At 47.7% G+C, this 21,414-nt stretch overlaps 1 protein-coding gene across 2 annotated transcripts in view; it reads left to right on the top strand.

The window, feature by feature from the left end:
• LOC144593056 (parathyroid hormone/parathyroid hormone-related peptide receptor-like) overlaps positions 1-21,414 on the top strand; it is a 98,067-nt gene that overhangs the window by 51,363 nt on the left and 25,290 nt on the right. Inside the window, exons 3-6 of one of the 2 annotated variants that reach the window (XM_078398477.1) lie at positions 11,565-11,675; positions 14,306-14,430; positions 17,765-17,859; positions 19,268-19,448. In XM_078398477.1, the coding sequence (XP_078254603.1) occupies positions 11,565-11,675; positions 14,306-14,430; positions 17,765-17,859; positions 19,268-19,448 (512 nt within the window). The remainder of the gene's footprint in view (positions 1-11,564; positions 11,676-14,305; positions 14,431-17,764; positions 17,860-19,267; positions 19,449-21,414) is intronic. The other variant, XM_078398478.1, reaches the window with a different exon arrangement.

The raw sequence follows: 21,414 nt of genomic DNA on the forward strand, positions 1-21,414 counted from the left end.
GCAGGAACGGGGTACTGATTGAGAATGATCAGCCATGATCACATTGAATGGCGGTGCTGGCTCAAAGGGCCGAATGGCCTCCTCCTGCACCTATTGTCTATTGTCTAGAGATGCTGCCCATCCTGCTGAGTTACCCCAGCATTTGGTGTTTACCTTCTCTCCAGAGATGCTGCCTGACACGCCGAGTTACTCCAGCATTTTTGTGTCTGTCTTCCCGAAACAGTCTGTGAGATCTGGTAGGCTTTGACTACTGTGTAGGAAGGAACTGCAGATGCTGGTTTAAACCGAAGGTGGACACAAAAATGCTGGAGTCATTCAGCGGGACAGGCAGCATCTCTGGAGAGAGGGGTTGGGTGACGTTTCGGGTCGAGACCCTCCTTCAGACCCTTCTTCAGATTGGACTACGGCTCGGAGGGGATTGTGTGATGGCTGTTTTTAGCAGTCTGGTTAGGAGTTGTGTACTGAATTATATTGCCAGCATACCGGCCCAGTTTCAAGTTTCCCCACCTGCACAGAGGCACGCTGTACACACCAGTCCACCCCTGCTGGCTCCCTTCTAAAACAGCCTAAAATTAGCCTTTCAGAATATTTCATTCCCAGATACCACAAAATCCGTTTTTTCCCTCTCAATCCCTGGATGACAGTGAGGCACTATTTTAACACAGCACCTCTTTGCAAACTCCAAACACACGTGGAAGCAAGGCGCAACCAAGAGTGTGGGATCATTCGGTCTGCTGAATGAGGGCCGCCAAAAATAACTTTGCTGTTTACCAAAAACCTGGTAACTTAATATTATTTTTCTTCAAGGCAAGAGAATGCTTATCTCTTTCAAGCATCAGAGATCACTTTGCTTTAGTTCAACCACTCAGTACACGGTTCGGATTGCAATGCGGCAGCTACTTTTTCCCGCTGAAACACTTAGAGTCATAGAGTGATACAGCGTGGAAACAGGCCCTTCGGCCCAACTTGCCCACACCGACCAACATGTCCCAGCTACACTAGTCCCACCTGCCTGCGCTTGGTCCATATCCCTCCAAACCTGTCCAAACCATGTACCTGTCCAACTGTTACTCAAAACGATGGGATAGTCCCAGCCTCAACTACCTCCGCTGGCAGCTCGTTCCACACACCCACCACACTCTGTCTGAAAAGGTTACCCGTCAGATTCCTATTAAATCTTTTCCCCTTCACCTTGAACCTATGTCCTCTGGTCCTTGATTCAATAGACAATAGATAATAGGTGCATGAGTACGCCATTCGGCCCTTCGAGCCAGCACCGCCATTCAATGTGATCATGGCTGATCATTCACAATCAGTACCCCGGTCCTGCCTTTTCCCCATGCCCCCTGACTCTGCTATCTTTAAGAGCTCTATCTAGCTCTCTCTTGAAAGCATCCAGAGAATTGGCCTCCACTGCCTTCTGAGGCAGAGAATTCCACAGATTTACAACTCTCTGACTGAAAAGGTTTTTCATCATCTCCGTTCTAAATGGCCTACCCCTTATTCTTAAACTGTGGCCCCTGGTTCTGGACTCCCCCAACATTGGGGAAAATTTTTGTGCCTCTAATGTGTCCAATCCCTTAATAATCTTATATGTTTCAATAAGATTCCCTCTCATCCTTCTAAATTCCAGTGTATACAAGCCTCCTCTAGGCACGAGACTCTGTGCATCTACCCGATTTATTCCTCTCATGATCTTAGACTCCTCTGTAAGATCTGCCCTCATCCTCCTGCGCTCCATGGAATGGAGGCCCAGCCTACTCAACCTCTCCCTATAGCTCACACCCTCTGGTCCTGGCATTCGCACCGCATCAGATCCAGTGGTGCTTCTAAAGGTTGCTCCATTGGTGTATCGGACACTGGGTGGTGGGTGTATGGAACGAGCTGCCAGAGGATGTAGTTGAGGCTGGTACTATCCCAACGTTTAAGAAGCAGTTAGACAGGTACATGGATAGGACAGGTTTGGATATGGACCAACTGCAGGCAGGAGGGACTAGTGTAGCTGGGACATGTTGGTCGGTGTGGGCTGAAGGGCCTGTTTCCACACTGTATCACTCTATGACTCTACGACAGCTCCTCAATGGATCCCTGCACTTGCAACAATTGGGATTTGGAAATGGCGCCACAGTGGCGATCTGTATGCTGTCACACAAAACGCTGGAGTATCTCAGCGGGTCAGGCAGCAGCATCTCAGGAGAGAAGGAATGGACGACGTTTCAGGTCGAGACCCGTCTTCAGTCCATCTTCAAACCAGCATCTGCAGTTCCTTCATACACATGAGGTCTCGGAGGCTGGTGCCTTTAGCTTTGGTCCATACCTTTAGCTTTTGGATTTAGTTTTAGAGATTGGCACAGTGGCGCCTCACATCGCAGGCCCCGCCAGAGACCCAGGTTCCAGTTTGTACGTTCCCCCCGTGAGTTTACTCCGAGATCTTCGGGTTTCCTCCCACACTCCAAAGAGGCGCAGGTTTGTAGGTTAATTGGCTTGGTATAAGTGTACATTTTTTTCTAGTGCGTGTAGGATACCATTAATGTTCAGGGTCGGTGCAGACTCGGTGCGCCGAAGGGCCTGTTTCTGCACTGTTTCTCTAAGCTAAACTAAACTAAAAAGATACTTGAGCTTGGTTTATTGTTTATTGTCACGTGTACCGAGGTGCAGTGAAAAGCTTTTGTTGCGTGCCAACCAGTCAGCAGTTTAGACAATACATGATTACAATTGATCCATTTACTGTGTTTACAGATACATGATAAGGGGTGCATGATAAACGTTGCTGCAGGAATAGAGGTTTAAGAGCGATTGTAATGTGTGATGGTAGATCTGCTTCTGTGGGTAGCACGCAAATAGTCGCCTGGGTTGGTCGCCATCTTGGAAACATTGACATCTGATGATCCCAGGAATGTGTAACTGTTTCTCACAAAGGCTGGTGGGCGTATATGAACGAGCTGCCAGAGGAGGTGGTTGAGACAGGGACTATCCCAATAATTATAAAACAGTTAGGCAGGACAGGTTTGGAGGTATATGGGCCAAACGCATGCAGGTGGGATTAGTGTAGCTTGGACATGTTGGCCGGTGTGGGCAAGTTGGGCCGAAGGGCCTGTTTCCACGCTGTATCACTCTTTGACTCTAATAGATGATGGAGCCAGTCATCGACTGAAGGGAGCACGGTGGAGTACCTGCCTCAATGGTGCCAAAGTAGAAATAGCTCAGAGCTCCAAGTTCCTTGGCGTTAATATCACCAGCAATTTGGCCTGGGCCAGCCCATTGAAGCTGTGGCCAAGATAGCACAACACCACCTCTCCTCCCTCAGATGTCTAAGGGGGGTTCGGCATGTCTCCAACAACTCTTACCCACTTCTACATATGTACACCATAGAACGTCTCCTGTCGGGATGCATCACCGTCTGGCTTGGCAACAGCTCTGTCTGTCCAAAACCGCGAGAAACTGCAGAGAGTTGTGGACGCAGCCCAGTCCATCACACAGACCAGACTCCCCACCATCGACTCCATCCACACTTCACGTTGCCTCAGGAAGGCAGCCAACATAATCAGGATATACAAGGAACTGCAGATGCTGGTTTACATAATAAAGGATCGTTTACACCGTGGTCATTCCTTCTTCTCCCCGCTCCCATTCGACTGAAGATCGGGCGTGCAGCGTAGGTTCACTAGGTTGATTCCCGGAATGGCGGGACTGTCGTATGTTGAAAGGCTGGAGCAATTAGGCTTGTATACACTGGAATTTAGAAGGATGAGGGGGGATCTTATTGAAACATATAAGATAATTAGGGGATTGGACACATTAGAGGCAGGAAACATGTTCCCAATGTTGGGGGAGTCCAGAACAAGGGGCCACAGTTTAAGAATAAGGGGTAGGCCATTTAGAACGGAGATGAGGAAGAACTTTTTCAGTCAGAGAGTGGTGAAGGTGTGGAATTCTCTGCCTCAGAAGGCAGTGGAGGCCAGTTCGTTGGATGCTTTCAAGAGAGAGCTGGATAGAGCTCTTAAGGATAGCGGAGTGAGGGGGTATGGGGAGAAGGCAGGAACGGGTAACTGATTGAGAGTGATCAGCCATGATCGCATTGAATGGCGGTGCTGGCTCGAAGGGCTGAATGGCCTACTCCTGCACCTATTGTCTATAAGATACACAGTCTCGTTGTCTGTAACTCGTTTTCACCTAGCCCACAGCTAACAAAGGCCTGTCTCCTCTATCACCGTTACTTTTCTCCCGTATCTTTCATTCGTTTGTTCTATGTCTCCCTACATCACCGTCTACATCTCTTGTTTCCCTTCCCTTTCCCCTGACTCTCAGTCTGAAGAAGGGTCTCGACACGAAACGTCACCTATTCCTTCTCTCCAGAGATACTGCCTGACCCGCTGAGTTGCTCCAGCTTTTTGTGCCTTTCAGTTTAGACTAGCATCTGCAGTTCCTTCCTAAAGATCCAGAAGCAAGTTACACCAGACTCAGGGACAGCTTCTTCTCCACTGTTAACTTCTGAAAAGTCTTCTTATAACCTAAGGTCAAGTCACAATCTTACAACTTATTCATTGTGGACCTTGGACTTTTTCTTTGTGACTAATACTGAATAGTGTAACACTATGTTCTGCATTCTCAAATCTTCCTCTTGACACTACTTGTTGGACTTGTATGTAGCTTGATTGTATCATGTCTTACTTTTAGTTTTTAGACATGCAGTGGGCAAACAGGCCCTTTGGCCCACCGAGTCTGCATCGACCAGCATTTCACATACAATTGCATTATCCTAGGGTCAATTTACTATTTGTCCAGAGGCAATTAACCTACAAAAATTAATCTGCAGGTATTTATTCACAAAATGCTGGAGTAACTTAGCAGGTCAGGTAGCATTTTGGGAGAGAAGGAATGGGTGACGTTTCGGGTCGAGACCCTTCTTCAGACTGATGTCAGGGGGGCGGGACAAAGGAAGGATATAGGTGGAGACAGGAAGATAGAGGGAGAACTGGGAAGGAGGAGGGGGAGGGAGGGACAGAGGGACTATCTAAAGTTGGAGAAGTCAATGTTCATACCACTGGGCTGCAAGCTGCAGTTATTTTCTTACAAAAACCTGCACGTCTTTGGAGTGTGGGAGGAAACCAAAGCACCCAGAGAAAACCCACACAAGTCACGGGGAGAATGTACAAACTCCGTACAGACAGCACCCGTAATCGGGATGGAACCCGGGTCTCTAGCGCTGTGAGGCATCAACTCTACTGCTGCGCCACCATGCCGCACTACAGTTCAGTATGATTGTCAGAACAGCATTAAATAGTTTTTCACTGGATCTCGGTACAGGTGACCATAATAAACCAATACCAAACCAACGCTAGTGGATAGAGAAGCAAGGAACCGCAGATGCGGGTTTACAAACGGAAAAACGCAAAGTGCTGGGAGTAACTCAGAGTGTCAGGCAGCATTCCTGGAGAACATGGATAGGTGATGTTTTGGGTCAGAACCTTCTTCAGACTGATTGTGGTGGGGGGGCAGGTGAAAACTGGAATAGAGTTGGGGGCCAGGACAAAACCTGACACGTGATCAGTGGATACAGGTGGAGAAAACCCACGCAGGTCACGGGGAGAATGTACCAACTTCCAACAAACAGCACCCGTAGTCGGGATCGAACCCGGGTCTCTACAGATGTCAGAGATTATGGGGAGAAGGCAGGAAAATGGGGTTAGAGGGGAGAGATAGATCTGTCATGATTGATTGGCGGAGTAGACTGGATGGGCCGAATGGCCTATAGACAATAGACAATAGGTGCAGGAGGAGGCCATTCGGCCCTTCGAGCCTGCACCGCCATTCAATGTGATCATGGCCGATCATTCCCAATCAGTACCCCGTTCCTGCCTTCTCCCCATACCCCCTGACTCCGCTATCCTTAAGATCTCTATCTAGCTCTCTCTTGAATGCATTCAGAGAATTGGCCTCCACTGCCTTCTGAGGCAGAGAATTCCACAGATTCACAACTCTCTGACTGAAAAAGTTTTTCCTCATCTCAGTTCTAAATGGCCTACCCCTTATTCTTAAACTGTGGCCCCTGGTTCTGGACTCCCCCAACATTGGGAACATGTTTCCTGCCTCTAACGTGTCCAACCCCTTAATAATCTTATACGTTTCGATAAGATCTCCTCTCATCCTTCTAAATTCCAGTGTAATTCCAGTGGGCCTAATTCTGCTCCTATCACCTATGATCTCATGATCTTATGATTTTATGTTCTTTTTCCATCACTTCTCACATTTATCTTTTAGCCCCCCGAACCCATACAATGTGCGCGCGGCAGCCCTGGCGTTTCATCGCATACACCATAGTTGTCACTGTCTTGCGTTTCGCATGTTCTGTGTAGGTTACTGAATTCCCACATGACATTGTCAAGGAAAACCTTCAAAACTCCGCACACTTCTTCGTAGATTAGGCCAGAAATACGTTTGAGGCCACCTCGACGGGCCAAATGATGAATGACAGGTTTGGTGATGCCTTGAATGTTGTCACGGAGGACATTACGGTGCCCTTGCCCAGCCCCTTCCCTCCTTTCCCTCTCCCTGACATGACACCAAATCGCCGGTTGATCTTATGATCATCATGCCGCACGGTTGCGCAGCGGTAGAGTTGCTGTTTTACACTGAGAACGGCGCCAGAGACCCAGGTTACAGAGCCGATTAACCTACAAAAACCTGCACGTCTTTGGAGTGTGGGAGGAAACCTGAGCACCCGGAGAAAACCCACACAAGTCACGGGGAGAACGTACAAACTCCGTACAGACAGCACCCGTAGTCAATAGACAATAGACAATAGACAATAGGTGCAGGAGTAGGCCATTCGGCCCTTCGAGCCAGCACCGCCATTCAATGTGATCATGGCTGATCATTCTCAATCAGTACCCCGTTCCTGCCTTCTCCCCATACCCCCTGACTCCGCTATCCTTAAGAGCTCTATCTAGCTCTCTCTTGAATGTATTCAGAGAATTGGCCTCCACTGCCTTCTGAGGCAGAGAATTCCACAGATTCACAACTCTCTGACTGAAAAAGTTTTTCCTCATCTCTGTTCTAAATGGCCTACCCCTTATTCTTAAACTGTGGTCCCTGGTTCTGGACTCCCCCAACATTGGGAACATGTTTCCTGCCTCTAACATGTCCAACCCCTTAATAATCTTATACGTTTCGATAAGATCCCCTCTCATCCTTCCAGTGTATACAAACCTAGTCGCTCCAGTCTTTCAACATATGACAGTCCCACCATTCCGGGAATTAACCTAGTAAACCTACGCTGCACGCCCTCAATAGTCAGGATTGAACCCGGGTCTCTGTGAGGCAGCAATTCTACTGCTGCGCCACCGTGCCGCCCCTTTAGTTTAGAGATACAGCATAGAAACAGGCCCTTCGGCCCACCGAGGCAACGCCGACCAGCGACCTCGAAACTAAACTAAAGTCTGTGATAGATTTCTAGTGCACAGTGATTCCAGATTTTGGATGTGAAAGGCTGACTGTGCAGTCAGAGGTATGTTCACAGCTGATCTGCTTGTCATTGGAGAAGTGGGCCTTCTAACTGAAGGATGTGATATGTTCTTCAGCGTTTTGCAGTGTATTCAAAATTTGCTCCTGGTCATTGAATTGAAAAGTTAATTCCTTTTCACTTTGCACTGGTGCTCCCTGACCTTCTGAAGTTTGCAGAATTTGCAGCTTTTAATTCAGCTTTCCAGCATCTGCAATATTTTTTTCTTCGTAGTTTTTTAGTACAGAAGAGCTTCAGGGTCCCAGTCTGCAGCAGGTGGCATTAACATCACCATCAGACTTGTTCATCTTGCAAAGATAAAGTGCCGCACGGTGGCGCAGCGGTAGAGTTGCTGTTTTACACCGAGAACAGCGCCAGAGACCCAGGTTCGATCCTGACTACGGGTGCTGTCTGTACAGAGTTTGTACGTTCTCCCCGAGACCGCGTGGGCTTTCTCCAAGATCTTCAGCTTCCTCTCACACTCCAAAGACGTACTGGGTTGTAGGTTAATTGGCTTGGTATAAATGTAAATTGTCCCTAGAGTGTGTAGGATCGTGTTAGTGTGCGGGGATCGCCGGTCGGTGCGGACTCGGTGGGCCGAAGGGCCTGTTTCAGCGCTGTATCTCTAAACTAAACTAAATATTTCACATATTTGATTATTGAAGACTGGCTTGCAAAATGCTGTCTTTTGTTTTGTTTTCAAGTCATAGAGACATACAGTGTTGAATTAGGCCCATCGGCCCAACTTGCCCACCCCGACCAACATGCCCCATCTACACTCGTCCCATCTACCTGCGTTTGACCCATATCCCTCCAAACCTGTCCTCTCCGTGTACCTGTCTAAATGTTTCTTAAATGTTCCGATAGTCCCCGCCACAACCATCTCCTCTGGCAGCTCGTTCCATACACCCAACCACTCTTTGTGTAAAAAAAATGACCCCACAAGCTCCTATCAAATGTTTCCCCCCCTCACCTTAAACCTTGGTCCTCTGGTTCTCGATTCCCCTATTCTGGGCAATTGACTCTGTGCATCTACCCGATCTATTCCTCTCATGATTTTGGGCACCAACAAAAGATCACCTCGCATCCTCCTGCGCTCCAAGGAATAGAGTCCCAGTCTACTCAACATATGAAAAAGTTTGTCAAGCTGGAAAGGGCACAGAGAAGATTTACGAGGATGTTGCCAGGGCTTGTAGGCCTGAGCTATAGGTTGAGCCTGCTCAACCTCTCCCTATAGCTCAGGCCTACAAGCCCTGGCAACATCCTCGTAAATCTTCTCTGTGCCCTTTCCAGCTTGACAAACGTTCTCATATGTTGCTCTAAAATGAACACAATTTTATTTAGTGTAAGAAAATAACTGCAGATGCTGGTACAAATCGAAGGTATTTATTTCACAAAATGCTGGAGTAACTCAGCGGGTCAGGCAGCATCTCAGGAGAGAAGGAATGGGTGACGTTTCGGGTCGAGACCCTTCTTCAGAAGGAGAAGTCTGAAGAAGGGTCTCGACCCGAAACGTCACCCATTCCTTCTCTCCTGAGATGCTGTCTGATGATTTTATTTAGGATGATTTATTTACCGAATGGAGACACAAGAAACTGCAGATACTGGGATCTTGAGCAAACCACAACATGCTGGGGGAAAAACATAGGGCACTGAGTGCTGGAATAACTCAGCGGGTCAGGCAGCATCTCTGGATGAAGGGTTATGACCCGAAACATCACCTATCCATGTTCTCCAGAGATACTGCCTGGCCCATGAGTTTCGGTTTGTTTTTAAACTGAGGCTAGACCATCTCAGTGGGCGAGAAAGCACACCAACTACTCTGCCTCCTTAGAAAGGGTAGGAGGTTCGGCATGTTCCCAACAACTCTCACCAACTTCTACAGACGCGCTGCAGAAAGTATTTTTTCAACAGTTTGGTTTGGGAACAGCTCCATCCAAGATTGCGAGAAATTATAGAGTTGTGGACGCAGCCCAGACCATCACACAAACCAACCTCCCTTCCATTGACTCCATTTACACCTCACGCTGCCTCAACAAGGCCAGCAGCATAATTCAAACTAATGTTTAGTTTAGTTTAATATTAAAGTTTAGTTTAGTTTAGTGATACAATGTGGAAACAGGCCCTTTGACCCACCGAATCCGTCCGACCAACGGTCACCCACCAAGTTCATAAGGTCATAAGTGACAGGAGCAGAATTAGGCCATTCGGCCCATCAAGTCTACTCCGCCATTCAATCATGGCTGATCCATCTCTCCCTCCTAATCCAATTCTCCTACCATCTCCCCATAACCCCTGACACCCATGCTAATCTCCACCTTAAAAATATCCATTGATTTGGCCTCCACAGCCATCTGTGGCAATGAATTCCATGGATTCACCATCCTCTGACGAAAGAATTAAGAATCTGTCAATCTCTAGATCTATCGTACACATTAGGAACAATTTACTGAAGCCAATTAACCTACATGCCTGCACATCTTTGTAGTGTGGGAGGAAACAGGAGCACCCGGAGAAAATCCATACAGTCACGGGGAGAACGTTCAAACTCCGTACAGACAGCACCTGTACTGTTAATTCCTGGAATGGCGGGACAGTCATATGTTGAAAGGCTGGAGCGACTAGGCTTGTATACACTGGAATTTAGAAGGATGAGAGGAGATCTTATCGAAACGTATAAGATTATTAAGGGGTTGGACACGTTAGAGGCAGGAAACATGTTCCCAATGTTGGGGGAGTCCAGAACAAGGGGCCACAGTTTAAGAATAAGGGGTAGGCCATTTAGAACTGAGATGAGGAAAAACTTTTTTCAGTCAGAGAGTTGTGAATCTGTGGAATTCTCTGCCTCAGAAGGCAGTGGAGGCCAATTCTCTGAATGCATTCAAGAGAGAGCTGGATAGAGCTCTTAAGGATAGCGGAGTCAGGGGGTATGGGGAGAAGGCAGGAACGGGGTACTGATTGAGAATGATCAGCCACGATCACATTGAATGGCGGTGCTGGCTCGAAAAGGGCCGAATGGCCTCCTCCTGCACCTATTGTCTATTGTCTATTGTCTATTGTACTCAGGATCGAACCTGGATACCTGGCGCTGTGAGGCAGCAACTCTATTGCTGTGCCACTGTGCCGCCCGTAATCTCTAACGTTCTCGAGTTAATGCCCCAACATAGGCTGGGATGAAATGTTATCTTCTGTTACACATATTATCACAGCCTGCACTAACAATTTTCAGTTCAGTTTAGTTTATTGTCCAGTTTAGTTTAGTTTACGTGTACCGAGGTACAGTGAAAAACTGACTGTGGTGCTAAAGAAAGACAAAACAGGATTACAATCGAGCCATTTGCACTGTATTGATAAGGGAATAACGTTTTGTGCAAGGTAAAGCCAGAAAAGTCCGATCAAGGATAGTCCGAGGGTCACCAAAGAGGTAGATAGTAGTTCAGCACTGCTCTCTGGATGTGGTAGGATGATTCAGTTGCCTGATAACAGCTGGGAAGAAACTGTCCCTGAATCTGGAGGTGTGCGTTTTCACACTTCTACAACTTTTACCCGATGGGAGAGGGGAGAAGAGGGAGTGGCCAGGGTGTGACTGGTCCTTGATTGTGCTGCTGGCCTTGCCGAGGCAGCGTGAGGTGTAAATGGAGTCAATGGAAGGGAGGTTGGTTTGTGTGATGGTCTGGGCTGCGTCCACAACTCTCTGCAATTTCTAGTGGTCTAGAAATGGAGCTGTTCCCAAACCAAGCGGAGATACATTTCTATCTCAGTTTGCTTTGTTGTCATCTTCTCCCAGCTAACAATGCTCTATTCTCCATTTTCCTTGATCTCCATCCCCTCTGTCTCGTTTTCACACCTCACACGTCCTTGTCTCTGTATTTCCCCCTCCCCTGACTCAGTCTGAAGAAGGGTCTCGACCCGAAACGTCACCATTTCCTTCTGACCAGTGATGCTGCCTGTCCCGCTGAGTCAGTCCAGCATTTTGTGTCTATTCATCCTGATATTCCTGATTCAACTGAACACTATGTCCTTCATTCACCGCTCTATTCCGTGTGTGTCCTGTGATCCACAGAACGATATTGTGTGTCCCAGTGGGACAGTATCCTCTGTTGGCCAGAAGGGACGCCGGGCAAATTGGTTTCCATGCAGTGCCCAGATTATATTTACGACTTCAACCACGAAGGTAAGATCTACAAGTTTCCTTGTTCACGCACTCTTACCGACCGCAGTATTCAAGTCACATTTAAATAAATAATATTTACGTACAGTTTTGTAGGTCAATTGGCTTGGTATCATTGGAAAATTGTGTCTCGCGTGTGCAGGATAGTGTTAGTGTGCGGGGATCGCTATTCGGCACGGATTTTAGATTTTTAGATTTAGAGATACAGCGCGGAAACAGGCCCTTCGGCCCACCGGGTCCGCGCCGCCCAGCGATCCCCGCATATTAACACTATCCTACACCCACTAGGGACAATTTTTACATTTGCCCTGCCAATTAACTTACATACCTGTATGTCTTTGGAGTTGTGGGAGGAAACCGAAGATCTCGGAGAAAACCCACACAGGTCACGGGGAGAACGTACAAACTCCGTACAGACAGCGCCCGTAGTCAGGATCGAACCTGAGTCTCCGGGGCTGCATTCGCTGTAAGGCAGCAACTCTACCGCTGCGCCACCGTGCCGCCCGAACTCGGTGGGCTGAAGGGCCTGTTTCCGTGCTGTAACTCCAAACCAAACCAAACCAAACTATAGATGCTGCCTCCAGCATCTGAGTTCCTCCAGCACTTTTGTGATTTTCATGTGGCAGATTCCAGCGTCTGCAGCTTCTGGCACCTTTTCGTGAATTTTCACCAGAGAGTCGACAATGGTGGAATGGATGAAGGAGGAGGCTGCTTTTGGCTCTAATTAGTTTTAGTTTTTGGAGACACGGTGTGGAAAAAGGCCCTTCGGCCCATCCCGTACGCCGGGTCTATCCCTACACACACTAAGGACAATTTACACTTTACAGAAGCCAATGAAAACCTCCAAACCTGCACCTCTTTGGAGTGTGGGAGGAAACCGGAGCACCCGGAGAAAACCCACGCAGGTCACGGGGAGAACGTACAGACAGCAACCGTAGTCAGGATGGAACCCGGGTCTCTGGCGTTGTTGTCGTTGCCGTTCAACTTGCATTGGATTTCCAAACACGCAAGGGGTGCAGCACAGGCCCAAATGACGTACTACCCTGAAATTGTACTCGGAACCGTGACACTTTTAGACTGATTTTGACCCTTGAGATTGTGCACAATTTCTAATTTCTTATCAACAATTACAATAAGCTAGATAGAGCTCTTAAGGACAGCGGAGTCAGGGGGTATGGGGAGAAGGCAGGAACGGGGTACTGATTGAGAATGATCAGCCATGATCACATTGAATGGCGGTGCTGGCTCGAAGGGCCGAATGGCCTCCTCCTGCACCTATTGTCTTTGTCTATTGTCTATTGTCAAGTCAAGTCAATTTTATTTGTATAGCACATTTAAAAACAACCCACGTTGACCAAAGTGCTGTACATCTGATTAGGTACTAAGGAAAAAAGAAATGAAACATACAGTAGCACACAAACAGTTCACAGCGCCTCCTCAATGAGCCTCAAACGCTAGGGAGTAGAAATAGGTTTTGAGCCTGGACTTAAAGGAGTCGATGGAGGGGGCAGTTCTGATGGGGAGAGGGATGCTGTTCCACAGTCTAGGAGCTGCAACCGTAAAAGCGCTGTCACCCCTGAGCTTAAGCCTAGACCGCGGGATAATGAGTAGCCCCAAGTCGGCCGACCTGAGGGACCTGGAGTTAGAGAGGGGGGTTAGAAGATTTTTGATGTAGGGGGGGGGGGGGGAATGTCCATTTAGGGCTTTATACGTGAATAGGAGGAGCTTGAAGTTGATTCTGTTCAATAAGTATTCAATAAGTGTTCAATAAGTATTCAAAACACTAATACAAATCCAACAACCCTAATACAACTAAAACTACTTGCTAGTTAATCCTTTATTTAATTTTCGATATAAATAACCTTGTGGTGTGTCACGGAATACAAGGAATACCCATCCCAAACAGTTGGGGCGTGTCAATGAATACCTATCAGGAAACATAGAAAATAGGTGCAGGAGTAGGCCATTCGGCCCTTCGAGCCAGCATTGCCATTCAATATGATCATGGCTGGTTATCCAAAATCAGTACCCCGTTCCTGCTTTTTCCCCATATCCCTTGATTCCATTATTCCTAAGAGCAAAATCAAACTCTCTCTTGAAAACATCCAGTGAATTGGCCAGGAACATCGATGTGTGTCAATGAATACCTAAAGTGTAGGGAAGTAACTGCAGATGCTGGTACAAATTGAAGGTAATTATTCACAAAATGCTGGCGTAACTTAGCAGGTCAGGCAGCATCTCGGGAGAGAAGGAATGGGTGACGTTTCGGGTCGAGACCCTTCTTCAGACTGAATCAGACAGATCAGTCTGAAGAAGGGTCTCGACCGAAACGTCACCCATTCCTTCTTTCCTGAGATGCTGCCTGACCTGCTGAGTTACTCCAGCATTTTGTGAATGAATACCTAAAGGTCGATAGACACATAAAGCTGGAGTAACTCAGCGGGACAGGCAGCATCTCTGGAGAGAAGGAATGGGTGACGTCTTGGATTGAGACCCTTTAATACCTAAAGGTTGTTGTGCTGTACAGCTACCTTAACCTTTGAAATACAGCAGCTTCCACACTGTGAGGCAGCAACTCTGCCCACTTCGCCACCGTGCCGCCCTCTCATTGACTGACTTTGTGTCGCTTCCAGGCCATGCCTACCGCCAGTGTAACGTGGATGGGAGCTGGGAACTCGCGGCCACCAACAACCGGACCTGGGCCAACTACACAGAGTGCTCCGGCCACCTGGTACACATGAATCACAGCACAGAAAAGGTCAGTGAGACGCACTTATTGTAACATAGAACATGGAACATAGAACATAGTCCTTGGGGCATAGAACATGGAACATAGAATGCAGAACATATAACATAGTACATAGCACATGGAACATGGAATTATAGAACATAGCAAGTCTTAAGGTCATAAGTGATAAAAGCAGAATTAGGCCATTTGTGGACAATAGGTGCAGGAGGAGGCCATTCGGCCCTTCGAGCCCCACTGCCATTCAATGTGATCATGGCTGATCATTCTCAATCAGTACCCATCAAATCTGCTCCACCATTAAATCATGGCTGATCTATCTCTCCCTCCGAACCCCATTCTCCTGCCTTCTCCCCATAACCTCTGACACCCGCACTAATCAAGAATTGACTTGGGCTCCACAGCCGTTTGTGGCGAAAAAAATCCACAGATTCACCATCCTCTGACTTGAGAAATTCTTCCCCATCTCCGTCCTAACTCAACGGGAAAGGCAGCATCTCTGGAGAGAAGGAACGGGTGATGTTTTGCGTCGACCATTCTTCAGACCGAGAGTCAGGGAAAAGGGAGTCCTGGGATATGGAAGGGTAAGGTGCGAAAAAGACAGATCAAAGCAGACCTCCACAGCCTTCTGTGGCAATGAATTCTACAGTTTCACCACCCTCTGACTGAAGAAATTCCACACCATCTCCTTCCCAAATGAACGTCCTTTAATTCTGAGGCTGTGGCCTCTGGTCCTAGACTCTCCCACCAGTGGAAACATCCTCTCCACATCCACTCTATCCAGGCCTTTAACTATTCGGTAAGTTTCAATGAAGTCCCCCCTCATCCTTCTAAACTCCAGCGAGTACAGGCCCAGTGCCGACAAACGCTCATCATAGGTTAACCTACACATTCCTGGGATCATTCTCGTAACCCTCCTCTGGACCCTCTCCAGAGCCAGCACATCCTTCCTCAAATATGGTGCCCAAATATGGTACATGGTGCACATGTGGTATCAGATCTGGTACATGGAATATGGAACATGGAACATAGAACATAGAACATCGAACAGACCAACACAGGATGAGTCCTTATTATTGTCATGTTTCCCAAAATGGAACAACAAAATTCTTACTTGCAGCAGCACAACAGACATGTAAACTGCAGAGAGGTCTCGACCCGAAACGTCACCCATTCCTTCTCTCCAGAGATGCTGCCTGTCCCGCTGAGTTACTCCAGCACTTTGTGTCTATCTTTGGTGTAAATCAGCATCTGCAGTTCCTTCCTACACAGATATGTAAACACAGTAATCTGTAAACAATATAATAAACGACAAAAATGTTCAATGTATACATATATATGTAATGTATATATATATATATATATAAGAAAATAACTGCAGATGCTGATACAAATCGAAGGTATTTATTCAGTCTGAAGAAGGGTCTCGACCTGAAACGTCACCCATCCCTTCTCTCCTGAGATGCTGCCTGACCTGCTGAGTTACTCCAGCATTTTGTAAGAATATAAGATATATATATAAATAAAAGTGTAGTGTGCATCTCATTCCATCCACCCACCACCCTCTGTGTGAAAAGGTTGTCCCTTAGGTTTCTATTAAATCTTTCCCCTCTCATCTTAAACCGATGTCTTCTGGTTCATGATTCCCCTACCCTGGGAAAAAGGGCTCTGTACATTCACCTTTCTATTACTCTATAAGATCACCCCTCATCTTCCCGCACTCCAAGGAATAAAGTCCTAGCCTGCCCAACCTCTCCCTACAGCTCAGGCCCTCGTGTCCTGATGACTTTAATGTTGTTTTTTAGTTTAGAGATACAGTGCCGAAACAGGCCCTTCGGCCCACCGAGCCCGCACCCACCAGCGATCCCCGCACACTAACACTATCATACACACACTAGGGACTATTTACATTTATACCAAAGCCAATTAAACCACAAACCTCCATGTCTTTGGAGTGTGGAAGGAAACCGAAGAGCTTGGAGAAAACCCATGCAGGTCTACCTACCCTCTCTATGTCTTTCAAACTTTAATGTACTTCCATCAGATTTAGTTTAGTTTAGTTTAGAGATACAGCGCGGAAACAGGCCCTTTGGCCCACCTAGTCTGCGCCAACCTGCAAATATCTTTCCAGGACCCAACCATCCTGGGAAATAGGTCCTGACTGTCTAAGAAGGAACTGCAGATGCTGGTTTACACCGAAGATAGACACAAAATGCTGGAGTAACTCAAAAGGTGGGGAATCTGGGGAATTCTTTGCCACTGAAGGCTGTGGAGACCGTCAGTGGATATTTTTAAGGCAGAGATAGAAAGATTCTTGATTAGTGCGGGTGACAGAGGTTATAGGTAGAAGGCTGGAGAATGTGGTTAGAAGGGAGAGATAGATCAGCCATGATTGAATGGCGGAGTAGACTTGATGGGCCGAATGGCCTAGTTGTACTCCTATCACCTATGACCTTTTGCCCTTCAGTCCCGACCTGAAACGTCGCCCATTCCTTCTCCGGAGATGCCACCTGTCCCGCTGAGTTATTCCAGCATTTTGTGGCTTTCCTGACTGTCTACCCTATATTCGACACTCATCATTTTATATACTTCTCTCAGATGTCCCGCACAACCTTTATTCCTGCCACCCTCATTCCTTAAACAGCATGATCTGTCATAGAAACATAGAAAATAGGTGCAGGAATAGATCATTCGGCCCTTCGAGCCAGCACCGCCATTCAATATGATCATGGCTAATCATCCAAAATCAGTACCCCGTTCCTGCTTTTTCCCCATATACCTTGATTCCGTTTGCCGTCAGAATTCTCTCTTGAATACACCCAGTGAATTGGCCTCCACTGCCTTCTGTGGCAGAGAATTCCTCAACAGATTCACAACTCTCGGGGTGAAAAAGTTTTTCCTCATCTCAGTCCAAAATGGCCTCTCCTTTATTCTTCAGCCATTCACCCTGTTCCTTTGTGCTGTAGTCCTTTGTTCGATTGTGTCTTCGGGATAATGTTGACAGGGTGGTCGTGGTGACGCAGTGGTAGAGTTGCTGCCTTACAGCGAATGCAGCGCCGGAGACCCGGGTTCGATCCCGACTACGGGCGCCGTCTGTACGGAGTTTGTACGTTCTCCCCGTGACCTGCGTGGGTTTTCTCCGAGATCTTCGGTTTCCTCCCACACTCCAAAGACGTGCAGGTTTGTAGGTAAATTGGCTGGGCAAATGTAAAAATTGTCCCGAGTGGGTGTAGGATAGTGTTAATGTGCGTGGATTTCTGGTCGGCGCGGACCCGGTGGGCCGAAGGGCCTGTTTCCGCGCTGTATCTCTACAAGCAGTCTGTGACATTTCTTTCTTTTCTTACAGGATATTTTTGACCGCTTGTACCTCATATACACAGTGGGGTACTCCATCTCATTTGGTTCACTCACTGTGGCCCTCATTATACTGGGCTATTTCAGGTAAAGAATTCTACATGGCGCCACAAATGTCATTAGTCTTCTACAATCCAACTTACCGACCATACATAACGGTGCATGGGGAGGATTGGTGGACACGGGAGTCACATCTCCCCAGAAGACACTATCCCAACTCCCCCTCCCACTCCCAGTCTGACCTTTCTGTCATGGGCCTCCTCCAGTGCCATAGTGAGGCCCACCGGAAATTGGAGGAACAGCACCTCATATTTCGCCTGGGCAACTTGCAGCCCAGCGGTATGAACATTGACTTCTCCAAATTTAGATAGTTACTCTGTCCCTCTCTTCCCCTCCTCCTTCCCAGTTCTCCCTCTATCTTCCTGTCTCCACCTATATCCTTCCTTTGTCCCGCCCCCCTGACATCAGTCTGAAGAAGGGTCTCAACCCGAAACATCACCCATTCCTTCTCTCCCGAGATGCTGCCTGATCTGCTGAGTTACTCCAGCATTTTGTGAATAAATACCTTTGATTTGTACCAGCATCTGCAGTTATTTTCATACACATCCCAGTGCACCAGGTGAGCTGATGCCTCACAGCGCCAGAGACCCCGGTTTGATCCCGACCACGGGTGTTGTCTGTGTGGAGTTTGCGCGTACAGTTTCTCCCTGTGACTGTGTGGGTTTTATCCGTGAGCTCCGGTTTCCTCCCACATTCCAAAGACGTACAGGTTTGCAGGCGAATTTTCTTCGGTAAAATCGTACATCGTCCCGAGTGTGTGTAAGGTAGTGTGAGTGTACGGGGACGATCTCTGATCGGCGCGGACTTGGTGGGCCGAAGGGCCTGTTTCCACGTTGTATCTCGAAACTAAACCAAACTTAACGGAAATCAAATCATAGGACAGAGAACTGTACTGCACAGGAACAGTAATTATAGTTACACTTGGCATTTAAGATAGACATCTGTGTGCAAATATTCAAACACGTGAAGCCGGGTAACATTGTATACAGAACTCTTCTTTGGAAATATATATTAGTTTAGTTTAGTTTAGAGATGCAGTGTGGAAATTAGTCCCTCGGGCCACTAGCCTACACACACTGGGGACAATAGACAATAGACAATAGGTGCAGGGGGAGGCCATTCGACCCTTCGAGCCAGCACCGCCATTCAATGTGATCATGGCTGATCATTCTCAATCAGTACCCCGTTCTCCCCATACAATTTACATTTACCCAGCCAATTCATCTGCAAACCTGTGTTTGGGAGGAAACCAAACATCTCGGAGAAAACCCACGCAGGTCACGGGGAGAACGTACAAACTCCGCATGGACAGCACCCGTAGTCGGGATCAAACCCGGGTCTCTGGCGCTGCAAACGCTGTAAGGCAGCAACTCTATCGCTGCGCCCCCGCCGTGACCGCCCCTGACCTTGTTTGTGTGTATGTGTTCTACTGTAGACGGCTCCACTGCACCAGGAACTACATCCACATCCACCTCTTTGTGTCCTTCATGCTCCGAGCCATCAGCATCTTTGTGAAGGACGCAGTCTTGTACTCAGAGACGACTCTCTTAGACCTGGAAGGAGGTTACTGGGAGAACCTGATCACCGACCCTCCATCTCAGGACAAGTCGCAGTATGTAAGTGTCGACCTTTACGCAAGGAACTTCTTAAATTCCAACCACCTACGCAATAGACAACAGACAATAGGTGCAGGAGGAGGCCATTCGGCCCGTCGAGCCAGCACCGCCATTCACTGTGATCATGGCTGAATATCCACAGTCAGTACCCCAACAAATCTGCTCCACCATTCAATCATGGCTGATCTATCTCTCCCTCCTAACCCCATTCTCCTGCCTTCTCCCCATAACCTCTGCCACCCGTACTAATTTCATTGTTCCATTTTGGGAAATTTTTACATTTACCAAGCCAATTAACCTACCCTGTTCCTGCCCTCTCCCCATATCCCCTGACTCCTCTACCTTTAAGAGCTCTATCTAAAATCTCTCTTGAAAGCATCCAGAGAATTGACCTCCACTGCCTTCTGAGGCAACAAATTCCAATTCTCACAACTAGGAGTTGGAATTGAGAGATTCACAACTCTCTGGGTGAAAAGGTTTTTCCTCATCTCCGTTCTAAATGGCCTACCCCTTATTCTTAAACTGTGGCCCCTGGATCTGGACTCCCCCAACATTGGGAACATGTTCCCTGCCTCTAACATGTCCAACCCCTTAATAATCACTTAATAATCTTATATGCCTCATCCTTCTAAATCTCAGTGTATACAAGCCCAGTCGCTCCATTCTTTCAATATATGACAGTCCCGCCAGCCTCGGGTGTCAAGGGTTACGGGCAGAAGGCAGGAGAGTGGGGTTAGGAGGGAGAGGTAGATCAGCCATGATTGAATGGTGGAGTGGACTTGATGCTTCGTTTGGGAACAGCTCCAAGACCGCAAGAAATTGCAGAGTTGTGGACGCAACCCAGACCATCACACAAACCGACCTCCCTTCCATTGACTCCATTTACACCTCACGCTGCCTCGGCAAGTAGTAGACCACAATATAATTCCTTGATGTTTAGTTTAGTTTAGAGGTACAACATGGAAACAGGCCCTTCGGCCCACCGAGTCCAGGCTGAACATTGATCACCCGTTCGCACTAGTTCTATGTTATCACTCTTTCTCTTCCACTCCCTACACATTAGGAGCAATTTACAGAGGGCCGGTCAACCTACAAACCCGCACGTCTTTGGGATGTGGGAGGAGAACTGGAGCACCCGGAGAAAACCCACGTGGTCACGGGGAGAACATGCAAACTCCACACACACAGACTAGGGACAGGTCCCAAGGGACAGGTCCCGAGGTCAGGATCGAACCTGGGTCTCTGGCGCTGTGCTACTGTGGCGCCCCCTATATTGTGGAAGGAGGAATTTGAAGTAGCAATGGATTCACTTCCACAACTAGGGGGGCAGAGTGGCGCAGCGGGTAGTGCTGCTGTCTTACAGAACACGAGACCCGGGTTCAATCCTAGACTACAGGTGCTGTCTGTATGGAGTTTGTATATTCTCCCTGTGACCGCGTGGGTTTTCTCCGGGTGCTCCGGTTTCCTCCCACACTCCAAAGACATGCAGGATTTGTAGGTTAATTGTCTCTAGTTTGTAGGATAGAACTAGTGGTACAGGTGATCGATCGCTGGTCGGCACGAACTCGGTGGGCCAAAGGGCCTGTTTCCACACTGAATCTCTATGCTGGAAGCACGGAACTATGCTGACAGAATCTTCCCTCAAATTATTAAATATTTAGACCAGGATAAATCCTTGAAGGGGGTCAGTGAATTGAGGTCATCAATTTAAGATGTCAACATGCTTAGAGAGCGTAACGCGACAGATGGCGAATTTAAATTCCATTTTTAAAAGCTAAACCATGCAGCTACTGGCAGTATTAAACCACAAGGTTGTCAGACTGCCAGCAGCGTTAGAGAAGGGAATCTCGCATTTTAAACTTCCGTGTTTGACCCTTGGTCCTCCACTGCTAACCGGTCGTAGGGCATAGAAGAAGAGTCTCGATCCGAAACGTCACCCATTCCTTCTCCCCAGAGATGCTGCCTG

Source organism: Rhinoraja longicauda, chromosome 4 (genome assembly GCF_053455715.1).
Source record: "Rhinoraja longicauda isolate Sanriku21f chromosome 4, sRhiLon1.1, whole genome shotgun sequence".
In the NCBI taxonomy this organism is placed as follows: Eukaryota; Metazoa; Chordata; class Chondrichthyes; order Rajiformes; family Arhynchobatidae; genus Rhinoraja; species Rhinoraja longicauda.